The sequence below is a fragment of the Ochlerotatus camptorhynchus genome, unplaced genomic scaffold, assembly GCF_037179485.1.
Source record: "Ochlerotatus camptorhynchus isolate MF236.1 unplaced genomic scaffold, CSIRO-AGI_Acam_v1.1 ptg000328l, whole genome shotgun sequence".
Taxonomy (NCBI): domain Eukaryota; kingdom Metazoa; phylum Arthropoda; class Insecta; order Diptera; family Culicidae; genus Ochlerotatus; species Ochlerotatus camptorhynchus.
The window spans coordinates 3971607-3992542 of record NW_027040816.1 but is presented as its reverse complement, the minus strand read 5'-3'; the positions used below and the strand labels follow the sequence as shown (position 1 = coordinate 3992542).

The following is a 20936-nucleotide window of genomic DNA, read 5'->3' as shown; positions in this document are numbered from 1 at the left end:
CAGAAAAATGAAACAAACTCGTCTGCAGGCTTTACAATAGTTTCTAAATCACATCTATCCGTGGTAACCCACTGTTCAAATGAAAGCTGATCAATGCATTTTTCCTCTAATTGTTTTAATTAAATGTTTTCTAATGCGGAAGAGTCTGGACAATCTTCACAACACCGTAGATAGCAATATGTTGTCTTGTTTTCACAAAGTAGGCTGTCAGTGAACGTTTTTACATCATTTAAATGGTTAAGTTTTTTCAAACTGTGTAAAATTAGATTGATGTTTTCATGCGTTGTGCACACGCAAACATTGTGGGTTCCAGAGCTGGTTAAAAGTTTACATTGCTTAGGGCGGAGTTTTGCAAACGAAGAGAATCCAATTTTTACATTGGAGTGAATTTCATTGAATCGTTTATAAGCTTCTCTCAAAGTCATCATTAGTAATCTTTTTTGAATGGCTTGTCGTTTTCCTTCTTTCTGCACAGACACATAATCTTTTTGACCAGGCATTGTCCGGCTTATATCATCATCTTCAAAAAAAATTATGACTGCCAATTTTGTTTCATCACTTAACTGCCGCTCTTCGCATGTTCGTCCCATAGCGAAAATCGGCAAGCCGCGAAAATCGCGTTTCAAGTTTGCTTCGTACCATTGCTTCTTATGTGATGGGACAACCAATGTGACTGTCTTTCCAAACTTTTTCAGAACAAAGTTGATGAGTTCATGCAGTGTTATGAAAATATTGGTAATTAGCTACCATTTGCATTGAAAAACTCAGTTTTGACGAAAACGACTATGGGACCGACATGCGAAGAGCGGCATTTAAGGCTGTGCCATATCTTGCGGTTTTTGACGAATGACCCTCCTTTATCAACTTAGCCCCTGTTGCAATATATCTACTAGCATTAAATTGATCCATAACTTTTTGTGTTGACCATGAATAAGGCAATAACGATAAAATTAATAATTTTTCACTTCTTGCAGTGGATGCATTGGAAAACTTTTCCTTCATGTTTTCTAAAACTTCTTTGAGTTCATTCACTTCGTCAGCCTCAGGCTCGAAGTTGAAAAGATTCTTTCTAATACCTTCGTTGATTTCACGGTGCTTCTTTTCGGGGTAGTGGATGTAGTTGAGTTTTCCCACGTCTATCGGTGATACCTGGATTCCTGCAATGCCTCGGTTGAATATCTCGATGTTGACTGGTTGAGTGAATTATTGGTACGATTGAACTGAATTAACTGATGTCATTGGTGGTACAGTTGTAAGGCTTTCATAGCTCGGTACGACAGGTACTATCACTGTAGTTGGCATCTTTGAGCTTCCGGCAATTTCTGGATGGTAATATCCGAAACATTCCTCAGCTCTTTCGAGCACTTGACTTCCTCGAACGGCCGAATGCACCTGATAAAACATGCTCGTTCACTCATGTTGCTTCCTGTATTAAATTTTTTTTTTTAAAAATAATGATATTTAAAAATGATTTCCTTGAAATACAACTGAAGGTTATGCTCACCTTTTAACCAAATGGTGTTACACTTATTTCCTATGATAACTTTTTAAGATGTATGCGGTAAAAAGCAATCTTTGTGATCAACTGCTTGTTTTCACCATTCAAACTCATTTAAGTATCAGATCGATAGGTACAATTTCTACATTAGGTACAGACAGATGTTTTTGGTGTTCACTACTACAGTGTTGAGTATTTGACTTATTACCGTTAAGATCACTAAAAAGATCATAAAAGTGGTCATTCTAGTAGGAAATCGCGCATGATTTTTTTTTATTTTTTTTATTAAGCACAAGTAAGTCGCAAGATGGACATTTCTTTCCAACGGAAACGGACCCGATTTCCATAACTTATAAGTTGTTTATATTTTATCAATGTCCATAAATTTCTGTTTTTGTTTTCAGATTATTACACAATCATTACGAGCAATATAATAGACCTATTAATATTCGATACTAAAGATGTAATCTTCTAAAAGATTTCATAATCCATGTTCAGCCCCTCACGTCAACCGATTCTCCTAGTAGTCTTATCAAATTAGTAGCTCTCTATATCTCAGATTTCATATTTTTTCGCAATATAGTTTAACTTGGTTTCGACTGTTTTTTTTTTTTTTTTGTATTTTGCCCCCTATAAATAATCGTCATACTTTTCCTCTTTGTCCATATGGATCTCCAAAATAAATGCCCTCCGACTTGAAATGAGAATTGAAAAATGAGAACTTACCACTTTTCTTGACTTAAAACTGCTTGCTTCTTTTTGTTCGACTTTAATTTAACGTAATACCAGCGAACGAAACCTCCAGGCTACTGTCGTTGCTCTCCATCCGACTTCGGATGTGGGCCAGCGTGTTTTGGTAATGCATCTCGATCTGTTTGGTTTCCTCTGTCGGTTCCAGATTGGGGAGTTCCTCGTTAATTTTCGCAATCAACTGAAATGTATGGCAATTGTTTGAAATTATCCCAATCGATAGAGTCTATTAACCTCAAACCTGATTTAGCATGGAAACCGTAATCTGAGCGTTCCCTCGTTGGTAGTAGAACAGGTAGTGGTTCAGCAGTTCGACGTACAGCTGCACTTGGACGCCCACATCCAAACACTGCGAGGCAATCTTGGCTGCCTTCTTGAGGCATTCGAGGGTACGCTTCTCATCACGCAGCTCCGGACCGTTTTGTCTGTCGATGATGGAAGGGGAAAAAGCCGGGAAGAATTAGAATGGTTTTCTCATGTGTTTCACTAGGTGCCATGCGTCTCCATAGAATAAGGTGCAAAACACTTACTTTCCACTCCAGAACAGACTGGCACAGGTGACCACGGCTCGGCACTGGTCCGGTTTCTTCAGCAACTTGGAAGCCGCCAGGGCACAGTTTGTCCGCAGGGGTTCCGCATTTTCCTCCGAGAAGCACGTCATCTGTTCCACCGTCGACACAATCAGCGTAATGGCGGCGAACTGCGACTTGGAGTCGGAAATTTCATCCTCATAGAGGGAAAATGCCTACAAAAGTGTATATTTTTGATAATCTGAAAATGAATTACCCGCGGTTCACAACTTACCTGGGTCATAAAATCATACGCCACCGTCTCGTGGTTCGTGTAGGCAATCTGTCCAATACACAACGCCCCCTGCAGATACAACCGCAAGGCCAATTCCGGCAACTCTGACTTAGCCAACACGGCAATTGTACTGTGACAGAACTGCAAAATCTTCTGACACTTTTTGTCCCACATCTCATCCTCGGAGGCAATCGATTTGTACTTGTATGCCAACTGGTAGGCCTGGAACACCAACGGTGGCAGGACGTACCGTATCCGTTGCTGTCCACCCAGACCGAAATGCTTCCGCGCCGCCGTCAGTATCTTGTACTGCGTATCCGGATCTTCCGAGCGTAGCAGGTGCACGAATCGACCGACAATTCCTTGCTCTTCGGCAAAGTCTTCCACGTCGACTTTGTCCCCCGGTTGATCGTCCTGATCGCGGATCAACGGTGAAAGCATACCCAAAACACTATCTACGTACTCGGCCGACGGGATGAGGGTTTCGTTTTCCAGCACGTTCATTACGATGTATAGGGAGAGGGCCTTCCGAGAGGTGTAGTCGAATTTTTCCAGCAACGGGGTGAAGAACTGCAACTGCAGGATCGTTAGAATGTTGTTGTAGAAATCTACGCAAAGACGTAGCAGACGCGACAGTTCCTGATTCACAGATAGAGAGTGAGAAATGCTGTAAAGAAGAGATAACTTGAAAAGCTGTCCTGAAATCATTTAAAATTGGCGTCACATGCGTGATTGACGTAACAATGAAACAAAACGGGTAACAATTAGAAACACAAGCAAATTTACGTCAATCATCTACCACCTGACGCCACCGGGAATTACCAATACTTGGTCATATTCAGGCGATCGAGTATCTGCGCCGTCGTCTCCAGCACCTTGTCGACGTAATCGACCCGATCGGGGTAGACCTTCTGGGCGAGACTCACTAGTGCCACCTGCAGCGAAACCGTATCCTCCAGCGGCATATCCGTCCTTAACTGAACGATATAGGCAATCTGGGTGCTGAAAATTTCAAACAGCTGAACCTCAGCTGGAATTGCCGAAATGATTTCCGTTCCAGAAGTGGTTTGAGTGACTTTCCCGTTTCTCTGGTTGTACAAAGCCAGTCGATCGATTAACGAAATGATGATATTCTTCACATTAACTCCGGGTTGAAGCTGGGCGCAGGATTTCAGGAACGGATCCAACGTCAGCAGATGGAATTCATCCGGGAAAACTTGAATGATGCACTCCATCAGATACTCTTGGGCGATGGCATCGCGACAGCTGACCACTTGCTCCAGAATCCCGGGAAGAATCAACCGCTGATAGATCTCCAATGTGGCCGACTCCAGCTGGGACAGCCGAACCAAATTGGTACCAACCAAGATTTTCAACTCTTCCCGTTCCTTCTCCCGGCGAGCCCGCTCGCTCGAATGACCCTGGTGCTGGATGCGAACCCACAGTTTGTTCATTTCGGCGAAATTGGTTAGCACGAAATCGATCGCATCGATGACGGTGCCTTCGTGTTCGTCTCCATTGCTCAGTACATCAGGAAGAATGTTCCTGGTGCACTGCAGAAGGTAGTTCCGAAGGAACAAACCACGCAGCGGGTGTTGAACTCCACGGCACATCTCAACCAGATCCTTCAAGATGCTCCTTTTGAGCGATGAGTTGGTCTTGATGTAAACCAGCCCGACCGTGATGAGCAGATACAATCGCGGCACAATGTTCCCGGCGTACTGGACATGTTCGTACAGGTCCGGTACCTTGCGACCCTTTTGGAACTCATCCAGCAGGTAGTGTTCAAAGTGCCTCAGCTCGTCCGTAATGGCCATGTACAGCTCATAGTAGCTTTTCGGCGATAGGAGGGACGTGCGCAGTTCACCGAGCATGGTGGAAGCACAGCGCATGGCCTCCATCAGGCGACCCTTGTCCAGGAAGCGTTTCATCTGGAACGCCTGGGCACGTACCACGGTGATGGCATCGCTCAGCAGTTTGTCCTGCTCGTCCAGCGAGTTGATGGGCGTTTGCGGCTGGAAAAAGAAAAGAAGAAGCAATTTCAGCCAGTTTGACGGATCTATATGAAAGTCCAGTATGAACCAATTTTATTTTAGTTTCATAATTCCGGGAGGTCTAAACGCTTCAAAATGTCAAACCCAGGGTGTCTACGATACTGTGAGAAAAGTGTCTGTCCTCACTGCCAACAGAAGCACCACTCCCTGCTGCATGGTACATCAGCTAGATCCTCTTTTCCACAGTCGCAGTCAAATCCTCCGACACATAGCAGAAGACAGCCACAATCCAAGTCAACAAACACACAACGCTAATACCAATACATCCACCACATTGCAAGGACAAAGCACTCATTAACAGCCACTCCACCACTAGCCACAAACACAGCCACACCCTCCACAAGTCAAACACACATCGCACTCCCAATCACACCTACACAGAACATCCTGTTATCAACCACTCTATTCAAAGTTAAGGACCGTTACGGCAATTCCATGCTGGCACAAGCGCTGCTGGACTCGTGTTCCCAGCATTGCCTGATGAGTCAAGCAAAATCCCTTGAGTTTTCCGTGTTTTTCCAGGTCTTCAACCCAGATCAGGGTTGCAAGAACAACAGTATACCGCTGTGAACATATTGTGCCGTTACGTTATGTACACCACAGAAGCATAAACAGAGACCAAAAGGCATGATAGAAGATGACGGATGAGGAAATATTGAAAAGAACGGTCATCACCTAAAATCGGCCTCATTTCTACCAGGCGTCCGTGTGTCAAGATGTGATACGTGCTAAGTGCAGTGGTTGGTGTAATTGAACGAGAACCAGGCCCCCTCCACTCGCCTAGCAGCAGCCAGTGGCGTTTGGGACATTTAACGTTCAGGTAACTAAATACCCTGCACCGAAAACCGTAATTAATTACGTATCCGTATTTTCGGTTGGTTTCCAGCTCTCCGCGCCGAAGAGAGTACGGTGCCATATCTGTGACTCGGGCCATATGATTCGAGGACCACCGATCACCATCCAAGATCATCCGATTCCGCTTAAGGAAACAGTGCATGTTCTGGGGGTAGTACTGGATCGCACCCTAAGCTTCAACCAGCACTTCAGGATGGTGAAAGAAAACTGTCGTAGCCGCATCAACATAGTCAGGACAATCTCCCGACGGCATCGCTCCTGCAACCGTGAGATCCGCCTTCGTGTCGCTCGGGCTGTTATCGACAATCGACTTTTCTACGGCCTCGAAATAACCTGCTTAGCCACCGAGAAGCTCAACCACATCCTCGTTCCGGTATACAATACCTACGTACGCATCGTATCCGGCCTTCTCCCTTCTACGCCTGCACACGCCTCATGTGTGGAAATCGGAATCCTCCCTTTCCGCTATCGATCTGCTGCAGCCATTGCTACGAAAGCCGCTGCCTTCGCTGCTAAGACATCCGCGAACGAAAGGGTCTTTCTCTTCAACGAGTGGAACAGAGCCCTCCGCACTGCAGCCAACCATGGCCAGGGTCCACTGGCATGGAGAGAAGAGTTGGCGATCAAACGTCGTCAAAATTAATAAGCGAATTAAGAGTGGATTCCAAGCCGGAGATAACTCTGTAGCTTTGAGACGTTCTGTTGCAGAGCTTCTCGGGTCGGTTTATCCGGGGCACGTTCATCGCTTTACGGACGGATCGCGGTTGCGGGCTGGAGTTGGACTCGGAGTGGCAGGACAGAACACTGCAACGAGTCAAAATCTACCGGAGGAGTGCTCCGTCTTTTTCGCTGAAGCCGCAGCTATTTTAGACGCAGTCATCATTCCGGCAGATTAACCGATCCTCGTGTTAACTGACTCACACAGCGTTATCCAAGCGCTGGAAGCCGAAGTCCCGAGCCACCCCTGGATACAAGCCATTACACGGTACGCCCCACCTTCAACCGTCTTTACGTGGATCCCCGGACACTGCGGTGTTCCCGGAAATGAGGCTGCAGACAGACTGGTGGGATCTGGTGCAACCCGTTCCTGCTACACCATGAACGTACCCCTCCTAGATGTCAGGCGTTGGATTGTGAATACTATTATGGAAGCCTGGCAGCTGCGATGGTTCCTATCGCGGACCACTTTCCTGAGGAAGATCAAGGAAACCATACGCTCCTGGCTGGATAGCCAAAAGTTCAAGGACCAGCGGATCATCTGAAGACTCCGGACCGGTCATGCGAGGATTTCCTGTAATTTCGGTGGGACACCTTTCCGCAAGGTTTGTTCAATTTGCAGCATCCCCGCCTCGGTGGAACACGTGCTGTGTGTCTGCCCGGAGTTCCAGAAGCTTCGCGAACAACATGGACTCCCGGAGAATGTCCGTAATCTGCTTGGTTACGACCCCTCAACGTTGGCTGCGCTGATCGCCTTTCTGAAGGACGCCCACTTGTATAATCAAATCTAGCCCCCCGTCGGTGGCTGCACTGATCGTGTTTACCTCACCTTTCTATTTTTTTTTTCTGCCGTCGGGGTTTCTCCGCCGGACGGGGCACTGCCTTCTACGGTGGAGGTCTACCTTGTTCGCGCACCCAGTCCTCACCACAGCCCCGATGTAATCCTGACTTTACATTAAGTTTTTAAAATGTTGTCTGTCTCATTCGTTGGGTAATCAGGCCCAGTTATACGTCACGTTAATGTCAAATTGAAACCTATTTTTGGAGCAGGATCTAGCCTGACCGTCTGCTATATAACGTGATGAACTAGCCTACGGCCAAAAATCACGGTTATAAAAAAAAAACAAAACAAAAACGTATCCGTATTCGATAGGACCTCTTTTGTTTTGAATCTTAAAAAGGTCATCCGTCAGCACACGGCCGGCTCGCGAAACTGGAAACGGTTTCGAGCCTAATAGTCAAGGATCAAACGAAGGCCATAATCGCCAAGGAGTATTCCTCTCTCGGTTTACCATGGTGGCTACTCAAGTAACATTGCTAGTTTTATCGTGGTTTTAAAGCATTCTACAAGTCTAAATCATGGTCTACATAACCCTCATAAAACCATAATTGTAACTTGGGTATGTCACGACTGATTGATATACGCCTATGAGAGAAGACGCATGTCATTCCACCATCCAGCAACGCCTGCTGGCCCGTCATCCGCTCGCTTCGCCAATCCGGCGAGAGTTCCGGCCGCACAGTAGGACAGGAGTCGCTGTGTCGACCATCGCTTTCATCATTCAACGGCAGCAGTGGTATGTACCGGTACATGAGCATCGAGATTAGGTTACACGTCACCTGAGGGGTCTAGGATACCTATATCAATCCTATGCGTTTGACAGTAGGCAACATCACGGACCTTATTTAAATACGGCCCGCCGAACGTATACAATGTATACCTTCTCTGCTTGAACGTCAAGCAGTATAGTTCGGTCTTTGCTCGCTCTGTCGAGTTGTTCGATAAACCTATAGTTTGTTACAAACGTTCGCAGATAGGTATACTGCACGTCGCGTCGTCAGTAGTGTCGGTCGCATCGCGTGATGGGAAGACAGCGCTCCCGGAGCAGACTTCGTGATCAAGCGGAGAAGAAGAACAGCGGTGAGGGTATCTCGGTACCTACCTCAAATAGGTACACTACTCTTCCCACCGATGTTGGGAATACCAACCCAGTCCCGGTGAAGCGGACAAAAAAGAGGAAGAAGAAACAAGGACAGTCCGATGGTACGAGCGGACGCGACGATGTTACCGCGACGAACGCCAGCGACATCGGTGATTTCGGCGACGCCGTCGAAACCGAAAATTCTGCCGGCCCGAGTGTGGCGAAAGTCAAGCTTCCTCCACTGGTGGTGAAGTTAGTGCCACTCAAGACGCTCATTGGCGATTTCGCATCGCTGGGCATCGCAGCTGAGTACAAGATCAGCAGGATCGGCACTAATGTGATGCTCCGGACGAAAGCGGAATATGAAATCGCCGTCAAATTCCTGAAGGATTCCAATGCGGAATACTTCACGCACGACATCCCCGGTGAAAAGCCCTTCAAGGTAGTCATCAGGGGTCTACCGGATGTTGATCCCAAGGCGATCGAAGAAGAACTCAAGGACCGGTACAAGCTGGCCCCAATCGCTGTCTTTCGGATGACGAGGAGAGACGAAAACGTGAAGACGTACCCGGATTGTCTTTTCCTGGTGCACTTCGAGAAAGGGACGGTGACGCGGTGACGCACTGCAAGCCATCCGATCGATCTACTCCATCATCGTACGATGGGAGCCATACCGTGGCGGCCATCGTGACGTAACGCACTGCCAGCGGTGCCTCAATTTTGGACACGGTACCCGCAACTGCAACATCAAGCCACGCTGCAGCAACTGCGCTCTAGAACACGCCACTTCCAACTGCCCTGCGGATGGAGCCGTGCCGTTAAAATGCGCCAACTGTGGTGGTGCACATCAAGGTTCCGACAGACAGTGCTCCAAACGCGAGGACTTCAAACGCATCCGAAAACAGGTGGCAACTAACAACCAACCAGGACGCAAGAAGGACAAAGTCCCTGCATTTCGGACGGAGGATTTCCCGCCTCTTCGTGCTCCTCAGCAAAGGCAAGTGAATTCGCGGGTGCATCTCGCTCAAGCAACTTCCGGTGATTCTGCTGGCCAAAGCTCTCCATCCCCCCCCCCCCCTGGATTTTGGAGACAACCAACAGCGCAAAACAACAACCCCGATCTGTTCTCTGCGGATGAACTGATGGAAATTTTAATCAACATGTCCGGTGCTCTTCGTAAGTGCCGCAATAAGCCCGAACAGATCCAAGTGCTCGGTAAGTTCATCATCCAGTATGGCGTCTAAACCGCTAATTATCGTCACCTGGAATGCTTGCTCTGTAAGAGCAAAAAAGATTGAGCTTGCCGACTTCCCCCGCAAGCACAGCATCGACGTGGGCCTTCTAACCGAGTCCCATCTAAAGTCCGGCGACAGCTTCTGGTTGCCTGACCACAACATTATCCGGCTTGATCGCACCAGCTCCAGGGGGGGTGGTGTTGCGGTCGTCGTCAAGAAAGGAATAAAATACCACACTCTGTCCCATATCCGCACCTCTATTATCGAGGCCCTTGGTGTGGAGGTGGAGTCGTCGACTGGATACGTCCAGTTCATCGCCGTCTACTGCCCTCGACAGTGTGCCGCCAGCAGTGGACTAGCGGCTAAATTCAAGAAGGATCTGTCCACCATCACCCGTACCGGTTCCCGCTTCGTAGTTGGAGGAGATCTGAATGCTCGCCATGAGGCCTGGCGGAACTACCAGCAGAACCAAAACGGTCGTCTGCTGTTCGACCATTCGCAGCATGGGCTGTACTCCGTTTGGTTCTCGGACGAGCCAACATTCATCTCACCGGCAGGCAACCCATCGACGCTAGACCTGTTTCTTTCAAATACCGGCTTGTCCAAGCCGGTAGCCTTAAACGAACTCAGCTCCGACCATCAACCGGTGGTGGCTGAACTGGGATACAACGTAGCTCCTGCTCCAAGCCTGCGCAAGGACTACCATCGCGTAAACTGGGCCCAGTTTGGACGCGTGGTAGACAGGCACATCATCGACAACCCGCCGCTTGACTCCGTGGAGGACATCGACCGAGCGTTGGAGGGACTCCACCAAGCCATAACCGTGGCTGACGAGGCGTGCGTCCGACGAGTTCCTGTGAGGGGTAAGTTTGTTGCCATTGATTCCCACACCCAACTCTTAATTCGCCTGAGAAATGTTCGTAGACGCCAGTTTCAGAGGACTGGAGATCTAGGGAGGAAACGTGAAATGGCCAATCTGAACAAGGAGATTGCTTCCAGAATGGTCTCACTCCGGAACGAAAGTTTCGGGCGGCTTGTCCAGAATCTGGACGACCGCTCCAGACCATTCTGGAAAGTTGCCAAGGTCTTAAAGACACACCCTAAACCAATTCCACCACTCAAAGATGAAAATGATGACGATCGGCTCATAATCACCCCTCAGGAGAAAGCAAATGCGATTGGTGAGCATATTGCCAAATCGCACTTGCTTGGCTCCAACATCCAAAGTCCGCTCGAAGTTCAGGTTGAGCAACGCGTACTCAACCTTGATTCCTCCCCTTGTGCCATCCCTCCGGAGGATAGAATCATAGTGGAACTGATTTGCTCAGCGCTGAAATGCACCAAGAACATGAAGGCTCCCGGGTTTGACGGTATATTCAACTTGATCTTGAAGAGACTCAGCATGAAAGTGCAGTCTCTTCTAACCGCTATCTTCAACAGATGTTTGGAACTACACTACTTTCCAAGCATCTGGAAGACAGCGAAAATCATACCTATCCGCAAACCCGGGAAGGACCCAACGCTAGCTTCAAGCTACAGACCAATCAGCCTCCTTTCAGCGCTGAGCAAATTGTTCGAGAAACTCATTCTCAATCGTTTGCACAAGTTTGTCGAGGAAAACAACATTCTCCTTCCGGAACAGTTTGGATTCAGAAAGGGGCACTCCACCTATCACCAGCTAGTACGGGTGATGAATAACATCCGAAGTAACAAAGCTGTATCCAAGTCCACAGCCATGGCCTTGTTAGACGTTGAGAAAGCGTTTGATAATGTCTGGCACAATGGACTTGTATACAAGCTTTGTAACTTCAACTTTCCATTACATCTGGTTAAAATCATCCGTAGCTACCTCCAGCAAAGATCGTTTAAGGTATCGTTGAATGGTTGTCTTTCCGACACGTTTTCCATCCCAGCAGGAGTCCCGCAAGGCAGTCTGCTGGGCCCCTTGCTTTACAGCATCTACACGTCGGACATCCCTCCTCTAGGAGACGGTTGCGTGTTTTTCCTGTTCGCAGATGATACCGCAATAGCCGTCAAAGGAAGGATGCCTCGCGAAATAACGAACAAACTTCAACGATGCCTTAACGCCTTTGCTGATTATGCCACCACGTGGAAAATCAAAATCAATGCCTCCAAAACACAAACAATCATGTTCCTCCATCGGAAATCACCCAAACTAAAACCGGCTCCCTCTTGTACTGTAATCATGGATGGCACAAGGGTTGAGTGGTCCGCCGAAGTAACCTATCTCGGGATGTTGTTCGATGAAAAGCTCCTATTCCGCTCACATGTGGAGAAAACCGTAATCAAGTGTTCCGCCTTGGTTAGGTGTCTGTATCCTCTGATTTGCCGTAGATCCCGCCTCTCAAGGGTAAACAAACTGGCCGTCTACAAACAAATAATAGCACCTGCGATCCTCTACGCAGCTCCGGTGTGGGAATCATGTGCACAGACTCACAGGAACAAAATTCAGGTCGCTCAGAATAGAGTGCTGAGGATGGTTCTTGATCGTCCTTTCGACACTAGAATAACAAATTTATACGAAGAGGCAGGAATTGCCAAAATAGATTCAAGAATTAACGAAATTAAGACTAAATTTGCAGAAAAATGTAATTTATCAGAACATGCTTTGATAAGCAATTTGTATATTGTAGATTAGGTGTATATAGTAGTTGTAGGTAAGTTGTAATTGTAAATAGTAGTTATAAGTAGTCTCCTTTTTTCAATTCAAATCAAACCAAAACCACCAAGGTGGTCATACTTTAAAAACAGGCCTGATAGGACTAGGAACTGTAAATAATAATTAAAATCTCAAATGTACTAAAGTTGAAAAGACGCATCTGTGTCACTTAAAAATTCATACATGTAAACCACACAAACACAAGAAATAAAGATCATTTAAAGTCAAAGTATACAATGTATACTATACATGGCGGACAAGAGAAGATGATAGCATCAAAAACATTAACACAAAACAACACGCACACGATACAGAAAGTGACGAATAAAAGCATTTAAAGAAAAGAGAAAGTTCTTCGTTTTTGGTATTGCGGAACCCTGTGATTACTCAGTAGCTAGTCGACCCTGGGTGTTCCGGAGCTTGCTTATGTCGTCTGAGTTGACCCGGTGCTGTATGTTTGATCTCCGAGTAGGTAGTTGGTTAATGCTGAGTTCTTACAGTCAATACTAGAATTACAATCAGCGATTGATTCGTGAGGCTCACTTTGAATGAACGCTCACGAATGGAGAAATCGCAGATGATTATATTTTGAATGCTGGCTACAATTAGGTTTTGCACCGTCGGGGTTAACCTCAATCTGATGACAGTTCAGTGGTACTGTTTACGTGGACTTAGTCGATTGTTTCTTGGGTGGATTTTCTCGATAATTTTTCAGACTGCAGTGAGATGTTAACAGCATTTCTGTAATGTTCACGAGCAACATCCTTGCAACGCGCTGTTCCTCGACAATTTTCAAGTTAAAATTCAAAAAATTAAGAAATTTTTTTTCGAAAAAAACGACTAACAGTACCACTGAACTGTCAAAAAGGTTCAGCCGATTAACACTGAGTTCATTTATGATGTCACGCTGCAGTACCTAATACGGATACGACATGTCAGGCCCTTGGTTATAACGGTTTTCAAATAATTGCAACTTAGAAATCACCATCAAGATAGCGCTATAGGATGTTATAACTCTGAAGTCTGAACGTACTATTACAAATACAAAATTTCCACAATGATTTAATTATTCCGAAAAAAAATGTTTATAGCAAAGTGAGTGAAAGCAACCCTGCACAACGGTATGTTAAATTCAGTTAACCCTTATGTGCGTGAGGATGTTTTTGTTTTTTTTTTTTTCTACTCCGTGTTATTCAATTGGGAGCTGGGTATCCAGTCAGGCACATAACGGTTAATATTGAAGAAGCTTTTAAATACATACCTAAACCCTACTGAAATCTAGTTGACATTCTAACGAATTCGAGGGGCTACCTCTCCTATCATACCTGACATAGCTGGATCTGGCATCACAATACAATTTAACTCTAAAATAAGTTTCTAGTTAAAATTCATCTTGACAAAAATGCATAACATAAAACACGATAGACACATGCCATCACCCATCCAATAGTCTGTGACTGAAACGCCTCAATGAGCAATCTATTCCAGAACACTGTATCAATCAAAGTTAAAGCAAGTCGAACTGATAAATTGCCAACACTCTCAACATCCCCTGTATTGATACACGTTCAAATTGATCATCGGACACACTCAGAGCATCGACCCTGCAAGAATATATGTACCTCATCCGGTGAAGTCGTCCTCCGGTACAGCGCCGAATTGTCGTAATTGGCCGAATTCCAAAAGTACATGACTGTCCAAGAACAAAACAAAATCCTCTAACCTAGTTCTACCGAACGATTGCCACGAACTGCAACGAGCGATCCGTATATTGAATGTTCGCCGATAACTGGCTGATAACCACTTCGCTTTCACCCCACAAACTGGTAGTATATTTCACACTCTCTCACCGCCCTCGTCGTACGTTATACTGTACCGACTTCCGAAAAACAATATCACCCCTACAATGAAAAAGCGCAACCCCAACCAGCCGTCGACGGAAGATAACATACCTATTTGTAGAAAATGTATTGAACCTTCCACTTACCATGTTTTATTTATTTCGCTGTACTAATGCCTTCGGTTGATTCTCCAGCTGCTCTCGCTCGGATAAATAAAATTCGAGCACTTTCAATTCCCGTCCGGTTCCGTGGGCAATCAAGAATCACCGTAGAGGGGGAGATTTTTTCTCTTTATTTTCACTAGTCTGGAACTGCTGGGAGGTAGACGGCACTCCACACAATTCTGCACAACAACACTGGCTGGCAAAGGTTTCGATGCGAGCGAGTTCTTACGTCACCCCGGCGACGTCCGGCGGAATTGAACACTCGTTAGCACAATTACGGCGGTTCCAATTTACGGAATTCCTGACGAATTAGTTCGATTGCGATTCGATTGCGCTGTCTACAACACTCCCGAAGTTTGGTAAAAAAAATATTTTCTACTTCTTCCGAATGATTGAATCGCGAGCGATGACGGATCGGATCGGTGCTGGTGTGTGAGTGTGCCAATGATGACAGAATGACAATTGATGATTATGCTCGTATGTGCGGCTGCGGATGAGGAATTTGACAACGCAAGGGGTGAGCAACAGTAAGTTTTATGCTGTTGCTGTTTAATTATTTTTGTATTGATAAATTTTTGTAGAATGTCTGTCACTTTCATTTCAATTTGTTCCCATCGGTGAGAAGAAAAATACAATGCAACAAAAACAATTGCATCTTACATTATTTTAAACATTACTCATTCAAAAGTCAGCCGAAATGCGTAATTCAAAATACAAACAATTTGAACGACACCCCATCCAATTTTCATTTGCTAGCCCCTTTGCATATACCAATGCCCAATCGGCCAAATACGGGTTGAATTGTATACACAGAAAAAAAGTGACTGATTTTTTTATTCAATAATTTAAAAAATTATATCATTACATTACAAGGTTTGTTGACAGCATGATGCATAACCTACAGTCACACGACTCGCAGAAAAGGCTTGTTTGACTAAAAACTCAGGGAACATTTTATCGAAAGACAGGTAAAAATGGTGTAGCATTACTTAAGTTAGTGAAATGCTGATAAATAATAAAGTGAGTTGTAAATTCGTAGGATCACAGTTTTAAGCGGAGCTAGAAAGAAATGTTCTTTCGGAATACTACCGTTATTCACCCCTATTCCGAGCTTTCACGATCGAAATGAATTTTTCAAACAAAACCAAAAAATGTAGGTAGGTAACTACCCCATTTCCGGCCTATTAAGCACAACCCGCACTTAATCTTTCTTAATCTAGCGCAGTTAAGCACCACAAGGAATTTTATTATTACTAATGGCTTCCAAATTTATTTACCTTTCCGTACGTACCGTAAGCTTTGATAAAGAGCAACCAATCGTTGAGATATTGTTAAAAGTCTAACACTGCTTCTTGACGCCAAACTCGGCCTACGGATTCTAAACTCGGCCCAACGCATTGAAACGCCAATGAATTCACTTCGGCCTATCGGATGATGATAAAAAATGATTCGGTTGGAGCGCTTCTTTTGTTTTTGGGAATACTGGGTGCAAACCTTTATATCACACGTTCTCATAGACTTCGTTCCGTAGCTTATTAACTAAAGTATCGTACCAAACGCATAATTGACTTGTTAACTCTTAAATCATGGATTTATTTGAAGTTTTCTGCTCGATAGGCCCAAAATGGGCGATTAGGCCGAAGTAGTTCTCTACCCTAATAATAAAATTCCTTGTGGTGCTAAACTGCGCTAGATTAAGAAATACTAAGGCTCTGAACCATTTGGCGAATTATTTTAACTTTTGGTTAAAATTTGACAGATGGAAAGTTATCGATTAACCCTGCTATCCGAGCGTGGTTACTTCTGACAGACAAGAAGTTAAATTTTGACAACTGTGGCTCGAAAACCGGTCGATCAACAGCACGGGGATTTTCGAACATAGAAAATAACTTTCGAAATGTCACTTTTAACCACGAGTTAAATTTAACTCGGCAAATGGTTCACAGCCTAAGGCTGTGTTCCATTTGGCGAATTTTCACTTAAACTTGACAGATGGAAAATTTCCAAATTAACCTGCTATTCCAGCAGACTTATATCTGACAGACAAGGAATCAATTTTGACACACACCTTCTCGAAAATTGGCCGATCAACAACAGAGGGATTTTCGAACATTATAATTTAGTTTCGAAGTGTCAAATTTAAGTGAAAATTCACCAAATGGACCCCAGCCTAAGTGCGGGTTGTGCTTAATAGGCCGGAAATGGGGTAATTAGCCCTATGTCACCCACAAAGCACAAAGTGGCCAACAACATGTAAAGGTCTCAATTCCTTTCTGGTGGGTACCCTCCAAGCGAAAGTTTGAATAAATGCCCAGTGTTATCTACAATTCAGAGGAAACTATTTCGCACATTTATTTGTATCTTTCGTAAGTTTTGTGTTATTTCAATAAGTTATTTATATCTACATATCAGGCATAACATTTGATAACGGCACAAAAGCATTTGTAAACCAACTTTCTAAGGCCCTTTACACGCAAACCACTACCACTTTCGGAAAGGTGATAGTTGCCCCTATCCGATGATGTTGTTGGTTTGCGTGTAAAGGGCCTTATAAAGTTTGTTTACAAATACTTTTGTGCCGTTATCAAATGTTATTCCTGATATATCCGAATGGCCACTTCCCCGAATGAAATTCTGCCTTCTTTTGATTGCTATGTACTCGTTCATTTTACATTCTTAAGTCATGGGACTGTCAGTGTAATGTGCAGGACACCCACACGGCCAATGAGATCAACCCAAATTTGAGTTCCGTTTACTCATAATCGCAAAAAGTGAGGGACTTAGCGATTAGTAAATTTGCCCAATTTTTTCCTGTGGGAAATCTAAAAAATCTGCCGAAAAATTAAGAAAATTGACGAACATTTTACTCAGTCTAGGAGTAGTACCAATAGACAGGGTGAATCCAATCTTTACCTAATCTCATATTCGGTAAGTTTCTCCTGGGCAAACAAAAAAACTGAATTCCTGCACTTTTGCGATTTATGAGTAAACTAAACTCAAATTTGGTCATTGTCGCAGTCATCGTTCGGCAAGACTAGAGAGCCATGTGCAATGTATACTTTTAAGTGTTTTCTTGACCGACCCGCAGGGCAGTGAAGATAATGGTTTCAGTAGTGCTGGACAGGGAGTACCCCTACCCCACCCGTTCTCTTGCGCATCTCTTCCTCGAACTCAACCGGATGGCACATCTTCCGGTGCAAACACTGTTTGTTCTTGTTGTTGAACCGCTCCGGACAGTAGTCGCAACCGTACAGCTCCTCGCCGGTGTGGTGAATCGCTTTGTGTTCCTATAAAATCAAAAACCCGTTCCATCAATCGCCCTATACAAACGTCAGATTAAACCGTAACTATAGGTACTGACCCTCATGTGATGCGACCGTTTGAACTTCTTGAGGCAAATTTCGCACTCGAAGCGACTTTCGCCGTGAGCCCGGGCCACGTGCATTTTCAGCATGATTTGGTTGCGCTGTGGTCGGCCACACTCCCCACAATCCACCACTTCGTCCTCGTTGCTGTGAATGCGACGCATGTGCTTTCTCAGACAGTACTTGTCCGTAAGCCAAGCGAAGCACACACCGCACTGAACCCGCTCGGCTTCAAAGGTTCCCATATGGATCTTGACGTGCTTATCAAAGCAGGGTTTCGAGCGGAATACTTTGGCGCAAATGTCACACACATACTGCTCTCCCTCGCCGTGCATCATGACCAAGTGCTTTTTTAGCGATCCCTGCGAGGCCAACAACTTGGGACACTGCGGACAAGGAACAGAGCCATGAGCCGCCATCAGGTGAGAGCTGAGTGCTCGCTGCGTTGCGAACGGCTTCTGACAGGTTTCGCACTTGATCGCTCGTTCTTCGTTCGGCGTGTGAACTTCTTTAATGTGTTCCTTCAACACACGACTTGAGCTATAACTCTTCTTGCAGATAACGCACTGGAATGCGTCCGGATTCAGGTGCACCTGGATGTGTTCGATCATCCAGTATTTCCTCTGGATTTTCTTGTTGCAGCACTTTAAATATCCCTGTTGATTGTGAATGTGCTTAAAATGTGCCATCAGCTCAGCAAAACTGGCCAACGGTTCCGAACACAAATCACAGCTCAATTTATAATGCTGTAGTAGTTGCTCTTCAAGGGCCATCTTTGGAGTAACCGTTTTCACTACTCTATTATTTGGGGTATACTTTCGTTTGGGTTTTTCCACATTAACTTCCGCTGTTTCATCTTGGTTCTCAATAGCATCGCTATCGGTCCCTTCTGAATCATCCGACTCATTTCCATTGTCTGCCTCTTCAGTGCCCTCCGGTGCCATCCATTCGCGATTAGTCTTAACATTGTTTCCTCGAGCCGTTTCATCCGCAATGTCATAACTTGTTTCCACATATGCTTTTGCCTCATAAATATTATCCTCGTCCTCCTCTTCCTCCTTTACCTTCTTAGCCATTTTTTGCGACCCCAGTTGTGGGTCTATCTCAACCTTCGCAGCGACCTGCATGTTGCTACTGGTCGAAGGAATCGAGCTCTCCCGCAGGAACTGCTGATTCCTCCATACATTCTCGGCATACTCGTAGAATCTATCCACCGTTCCCTTGCAGGTTTCGCAGATCAACGTTGGATCGTTTTGAGTTCGGAAAATCTACAATGTTTAAACAACAACGTTAATTCATCAGCGGCCAAGCAATTTCATTAACACGAGCCTTGAAGTAGAAAACCTTATCGACCATCCGACGTAGATCATCGTTCTCCATCGACGAAGGAGGACAATAGAACAGGCATAAGTTGCATTTTGCAGTCATTTCAATTCCAGATCCAGAAACTTTCACTTCCCAATCACAACACCTATCAGCGCTGCAATTGAATCTCACCGGATTATTGAACTTTTACCACATTTTCCTACGCAAAATTTTACGTAGCTATTGACTAGCAAAGAGAACTTTATTTCGTTTACGCTTAGTCGAATCTTTTTCAAGGAAAATTTGGCGAAAAAACAATCTGAAAAGCGACGATACCGCGAGAGATGTTTACGTTGGATCGCACTGTTATCAATCATCGATACAGTCGATATAGTAGAACAAACATTTACTTGGGAGCCGTCAAGCTGGAAACCCCATGCAGCATAAAAGTTTAAAAAGCTCATACACGGTGTTTGACAAAAAACCCATACGGAAAATGCCGTAAAAGCTCAACGCAGATGCCGTCACTGCATGATGATATTAATGCTGACAGCGAGGTGAAATCTTAGAATCTCCACAGAGAAAAGACGTACAACTCCCACCAGAAACTTGTGTAAAGATAAGTGGGAACGTCGCCATTACGTAGCGCTAGCATCTCCTGATTTCCTGTATCAGACAAAATTGAGTACGATTGTTAGCGATGCAATCGATTTACACGTGCGAAGGAACGCTATCGCTGCTAACACTTTATTTTATTTGTCGGGTGAAGGAGTACTCGACCAACTGCAAGTTGGAAACCTTGTTAATTTCAATTTATTGGAATTCCCGCAGGACTTAAAGCTAGTTGCTCTAACCAGGGTGAGAGCCAATACTTATTGAGTGGAGAGAGTCTCAATCAATTGAAAATATACACACAAAGAACAAAAATTGTTGCTATAAAAATAATGCATAATCAAATTAAAAGTTTCCCAAAATTCGTAGTTTCAACTATCAAAGTTTTCAAAATTAAACTTATATTTTTGGTTTAAAAATGTTTCTTTCACTTTCGACTTGTAATTTTAGAAGTGATTTTTTTAAGATAAAAGTTGTAAAACTGTCAAAATACCTCTTCATTGCGTAGTTTTTGACAGTACTGGACCTCCGTTTCCCGCTAAATTTGACATGGGAAATAAAAAATAAAACAAAACCAGCTGTGAGAACTTGCAGGAGTAGCAGCAGTGTATTCTATTTTTTCATATATTTCATCCGCCGGCACGATAGTTTCCCTTCTTTACGATACGAATAATAATATGGAGGCACCCGCGGGGACACTATCGAGTGGAAGGATACTCCAGTTGCCGGATTTGGAGGTAAGTTGATGAAATTTTTGAAGACTTTCGATCTTGCTTCCGATTTGACTAATTGATGTGTTTTGATCTTCAGCAGCCTCGTCAGTCTTGCCGGAAAGGAAAGCTACTCCCATCAACCATCACCATTAAACAGGAACTTTTCTTCAAGTACGTCCCCACACCGAGCCCATCAGGAAGTAATTATTCAGATATCAACTGTACCATTAGTGTAAAATGCTTGCAATGGAAGATTCCATAATGCAGTGGCCTTTCAGTGATGATTGAAAATTTTAATAAACTAAAATGAATTAAATTAAATATGTATGTGTTTCATTTTTCTAAAGCAATACATAATATTTGAGATGAAAACGTACACCATTGCGATAAAAAAACCCATCTTTTAAATTAAAACCTTTAA

General features: G+C 44.6%; 3 protein-coding genes across 5 annotated transcripts in view; all 3 read right to left on the bottom strand.

Moving 5' to 3' along the window:
* Nucleotides 1-20936, bottom strand: part of LOC135708141 (BOS complex subunit NOMO1) — a 546399-nt gene that overhangs the window by 36572 nt on the left and 488891 nt on the right. The gene's annotated exons all lie outside the window — the stretch shown is intronic.
* Nucleotides 1839-14877, bottom strand: Vps35 (Vacuolar protein sorting 35). 3 transcript variants are annotated; one of them, XM_065230141.1, is made up of 6 exons: nucleotides 14503-14877; nucleotides 3875-5067; nucleotides 3053-3719; nucleotides 2779-2993; nucleotides 2490-2673; nucleotides 1839-2429 (listed from the first exon to the last, which is right to left on the bottom strand). In XM_065230141.1, the coding sequence occupies exons 1-6, from the start codon at nucleotides 14503-14505 to the stop codon at nucleotides 2268-2270; spliced, it is 2424 nt and encodes an 807-aa protein (XP_065086213.1). In that variant the 5' UTR covers nucleotides 14506-14877; the 3' UTR covers nucleotides 1839-2267. The 3 variants fall into 3 exon arrangements, with proteins under 3 accessions (XP_065086213.1, XP_065086212.1, XP_065086211.1); XM_065230140.1 differs by lacking the exon at nucleotides 14503-14877 and adding an exon at nucleotides 14138-14273 and having other exon boundaries at nucleotides 3881-5067; XM_065230139.1 differs by lacking the exon at nucleotides 14503-14877 and adding an exon at nucleotides 14138-14272.
* On the bottom strand, nucleotides 17057-19534 carry LOC135708200 (zinc finger protein 557-like). Its single transcript, XM_065230206.1, has 3 exons — nucleotides 19215-19534; nucleotides 17882-19153; nucleotides 17057-17807 (listed from the first exon to the last, which is right to left on the bottom strand). Exons 1-3 carry the CDS (start codon nucleotides 19311-19313, stop codon nucleotides 17628-17630), a joined length of 1551 nt encoding a protein of 516 aa, XP_065086278.1. The 5' UTR covers nucleotides 19314-19534; the 3' UTR covers nucleotides 17057-17627.